The following is a 4,678-nucleotide window of genomic DNA, read 5'->3' on the forward strand; positions in this document are numbered from 1 at the left end:
CTTGAGCCTCATCTACTTTGTGACTATTCATGGCAATTATTCTGGGGCTCAGAGACGAGGTGCAGACATTAGTGTTAGACGGAATTATTTCATTTTTAACCTGGATGTCTATATCAGTTTAACAACATAATCTTGTAGAAATACAGTCCTCATACTGTAGGAAAAAAATCTAAAAGCAGAAAATAACATATATGATTGTCAGTAATTATTAGTTCAGAGCAACTGAACTGTCATTAAGGAGACATGCAAATCTAGCACCTTATTTTACAGTACACTGAATTATTTAGCAATTTATCCTTCTCACACAATGGATTTATACTGGTAATGTTCCAGAAATCTTTTAATGCAAATAAGACTTTTTGGACAAATACAGTATAATTCACATGAGTCACATCATAAGAGCTCAACACACACACTCACGGTATAACATTACTTTAAAGTTCAGTATATCAGTACCAGCATGCTCTTATGCCATATCTATAGGCTGGGGCCTAGCTAAAAACAACAACAACATGGAGGGAACCTAGTCCATGTTGTATCTGGGTATTCTGCATTTATGAATTAACACCTGACAGTTCTTATGACCAAAATGGGAGGTTTGGTGTGTGAACCATCTGGTTCTTATGATTAATAAAATGATTTAGGGAACAAGTTGAAAAAACAAACCAACATGTTACAGTACTATACTGCAAATTATATACCAATATAAACCCTAATTACAATTTTTGTCTAAAAAGCCTAAATATTTTACAAGACTCCTGTCATCCACTTTCTACTTCCAGTTGTACCTTTGATTTGGTTCCCATGCAGATAAAAAAAAAAAATCCAACATATCAACACATCTGTGAGCCATCAGCCAGGGAATTGACTGACTGCTATTCATCTTCAAATGGGTTTAATGAAATCCACCCTCTTTTTATGTCATAATGAGTGAAGCTGTGCATGTGGCATTCGACTACAGGTCTAGAGGTGGCTTTGCTTCAGCAGGTAGAGAAGTTCATGGACTGATCTCCTGCTTCTCCTGTCTGCATGTACAGTATATTGTAAATGACTCTGAGCAAGAAACTGAGCCCCAAATTGTTCAGATGGTCAGGCCAGTGCCTTACAAGGTAACTGGTTGTTTGGTGAATAAAAGACTACATGTAAAGCCCATTTAATAAATGTGCTATACACTGTAAATGCCATGCAGTCCATTTAGGAAATAAACACAATCAGTAATCAAAACCTAATAATTTATACCTCAATCTACTGAAAAAGGAGTCAGACTCAGGAGTCAGAAACCATTTCTCTCTCCAAAAGTCAGATAACTTTTGCTAAATTTGGAGCTGACATATATGTCCTCAAAAACACTGGTGATCCACCGTAGCTGGCTGTGGAAGATGTAATCCTCAATCCACACACATACACACACACCTACACACACACACACACACACACACACACACACCCACACACACACACACACACACAGCCTATCTGTCTAGAATGTCTACAACCCCACCCACTCACACAGGTAGGTGTTGAGTTCTCAGTTTGGTCCTAGTAGTGCTGTGTGGGAGCGCACACACTGCTCCTCAGAAAGACACATTAAAGAGTCTCAGCCACATGTGGTTTCAATAGATTTTAACATATGGCCAGTCATTCCCTGTCCCATGTTTTCCCACATAAACATATGCACCATACTCTAAGGTATATTAACTGTTATTTGAAGTGTACCGGGAAAGCTAATCCATTTGAGACAATAAACTGAGTGTACCAGTGACACAAATGACTGCTTTTGCTGTTTTATGTTTGCCTGTGGTGCCTCCTCCTGGTAGAATCAAGCTCCTGTCAGTGAATTCAAACTGTATGGTCCTGAGCTGAGGATGTAGAGTGTGAAGAGCTTCAGCGAGGAATGGAGCTCCTTTATGAAGGCAGAAGGTTACTTAGTCATCAGAAATAAACAGCCTTCAGCATGGCCACAGATGACAAGAATGGCAGATTAAGTAAATGGGGTAGTGGCATCTGATCTCAAAGGTAGAATTAGAAGTGGCAAGGCATTTTATATTCTTTTTAGTGCCTTGTATTCACATTTTATTGAGCAAATGAGACATTTTTATTTCAAATGACCGCTCTCTAGCAGCAGTGCTGCACCGTCAACACCAGGAACACTAAGAGACCACAGTCCTGTCCTTGAAATAAACCAAAGGAGATAGGAAGGAGGGAATGCCACATACTTTTAATCTTCACAAGTCCGGGGACAAGTGACACTGTCTCTGTTTTGACACTACTGAAAAGTCAGTTCAGCAAGCTGCTCTCTATCACGGTACTCAAAGGAAAGAGATTATATAATTGCCTGTTTGTTTTAAAATTTTAATCAATCACACTGAACTTTACTTACAGGCAGACTGAAATATTGAAAAATGACTTTTTCAGCCTATTACATATACAAATACTGCAATAATTTATACAGAAAATAGATCTGACAAAAACACATTTATATAAAAAACAACTAAACCCAGCTGAGAGAAAAAGCTCATTCACTGTAGAGCAGTGCTTCTTTATGCTTTATGTTCCAAGTGATTCAGATCTGATCTTTTCACAGATGTGTGAACAAACTAATTAGTATTTTTTTCAAATCAGATCTGGGCCACTTACATATGTGGTCCAAGATTCAATTCATATCTGATCTCTTAAATATATTACTCCTCTGCGCATATCTCCTGTTGCTGTCATTCAGTGTCAGCTCCTCACATACTGTACATGTACAGGTAAAAAATCAACATAGAGGACAGCAACAACAGTGATGGGGATGTGTCACTTCTGTTATAGAGAAGCTTCTGATCAGGCCAAACTGAACGGAACATGTAACTGAGCAGTTTTTGAGCACATGACGTTATTGTACAGGGTGGGCCACGGAAAAGTAGCCTGAGCAAGTGTATTGTTTTGAGCTACTTTTCTGTGGCCCACCCAGTAGTTATTCTGGCTCACATGTGGCTCACATTCAATTAAATCTGCACATGCCTTGTAGTTTAGGAGCTTAACGGTGCTCACACCGGAGCTGGATACAGTAGATATACGTAGCTGTCACTCACAAACATGAATGTGAACCATAAATACAAAAAGATTAGAGCTGACAAAAATAAAAGAAATCAAACTGAGCACTAAGGTCTGTAATATGAATATAGCCTATTTGACTGTGTTTTTTACACTGTTTTTTTTCAAGCAGGGTATTTATCTCTGGCAGAGACAGAAATCTTAGAAACAGTAACTGTACCCCAAAGAATTATGGTACATGGAGTATTGAGAATATTTATGTTTTCCAAATTAGGATGAACTGACCTACTGTACATATACTGTATATAGTGTTGTGTTGTGTGAATTTACATATGGAAGCTATTCAAATTTAACACAATATCTGAACAGACCAGAGCTTTGGTTAAACCATCTGCTTGCCAAGTTCTCACTCTATAATCTCTCTTGTCATGTTATATGTTACAATCATATTACGTTCATACAACTGTAATGTACTAAAGGGATCTGCAGGAAAGAACTAAGTGAAAAAACACATATATCAAAAACATTCACAGGAACATTAACAGTGTGCAGTGTGGTCCATTTGGTGTTTAGTACAGCAGAGTGATGTTTCACTAGCAGGGACCTGGCCCTCAGGAAAGGATGAATGTCGAATGAATGTTTGAATACGGTGTAATGCTTGGGGACAAAAAGGCTCCAGGGGTCCGCACTGCTGCTGGAGACCAGCGGACCCTCAGCATAGAAGGGACATATGAGGACAAGGGGGCCGGGCAGGGCAGGTATGAAAAATCGGAAGCGGAAGACTAGTTTGAACAATTAATTTAAACCTAATGAGGAAAAGAAGCAGTGTGTGTTCGGGAGTGGTCCTGCTCCTGAACTCCAGATTAAAATCCCATTTGGTGAAGAGTCAGCGAGACATCATTCGCACAAACTCTGGGGACAGACAAGAGATGTTGTAATTGTTAAGAAAAACACAATATCACCTTTAACTCTTTGCCTCTGCAGGCACTCCCTCTTGTTTTTTTACACTAACCTATTCTTGTCAGCTTCCATACCTAAACTATTAACAACTCACCTTCAAAGTCCAGCTGTCCGTCCCCATTGAGATCTACATCTCGCAGGATCTCGTCGATCTCTCGCTGGTGGAGCTGCTCTCCCATTAGTTTCTTCATGGCTTCTCTTAGTTCCTCAAGGCTGATCTGGCCATCGCCATCGGAATCAAACTGGGAAACAAAATGGATAAGGTAAAAAGAACGAAAAGAAATAAATACATTAGAGGTGAAAGTGTGGGGGAAGGCAATTTTAATGGGTGGTCTGCCTAAAAATGTGTGTCGTTGCAGACCTCTTTGAAGGCATCTCTCAGCTCCTTGACTCCAATCATGTCTGCAGTCTCAGCAAGCATCTTGGGACCCATCAGGTCCACAAAGTCCTCAAAGTCCACTCTGCCACCACCTAATAAGTAGATCAATATGGTAATAACTAAAGTGAAACATGAGACATTGTACTAATACACAGTTAGAGGAGTTATTGGTTGGGCTTTTACCTCAGAGCCCTATATATATATATATATATATACACTGCTCAAAAAAATAAAGGGAACACAAAAATAAGACATTCAACTATGTTGTGTTCCCTTTATTGTTTTGAGCAGTATATATATATA

General features: G+C 39.2%; 1 protein-coding gene across 1 annotated transcript in view; it reads right to left on the minus strand.

Annotated features, from left to right (window-relative positions):
• Positions 1-3,698: 3,698 nt before the first annotated feature.
• Positions 3,699-4,678, minus strand: part of LOC109957943 (calcium-binding protein 5-like) — a 20,692-nt gene continuing 19,712 nt past the window's right edge. Inside the window, exons 7-9 of the mRNA XM_020596203.1 lie at positions 4,358-4,467; positions 4,091-4,238; positions 3,699-3,948 (exon numbers count right to left, since the gene is read on the minus strand). Coding sequence (XP_020451859.1) covers positions 3,923-3,948; positions 4,091-4,238; positions 4,358-4,467 — 284 coding nt within the window. The 3' untranslated portion in view covers positions 3,699-3,922. The remainder of the gene's footprint in view (positions 3,949-4,090; positions 4,239-4,357; positions 4,468-4,678) is intronic.

This window comes from Monopterus albus, unplaced genomic scaffold (genome assembly GCF_001952655.1).
Source record: "Monopterus albus unplaced genomic scaffold, M_albus_1.0 scaffold29.1, whole genome shotgun sequence".
Lineage (NCBI taxonomy): Eukaryota > Metazoa > Chordata > Actinopteri > Synbranchiformes > Synbranchidae > Monopterus > Monopterus albus.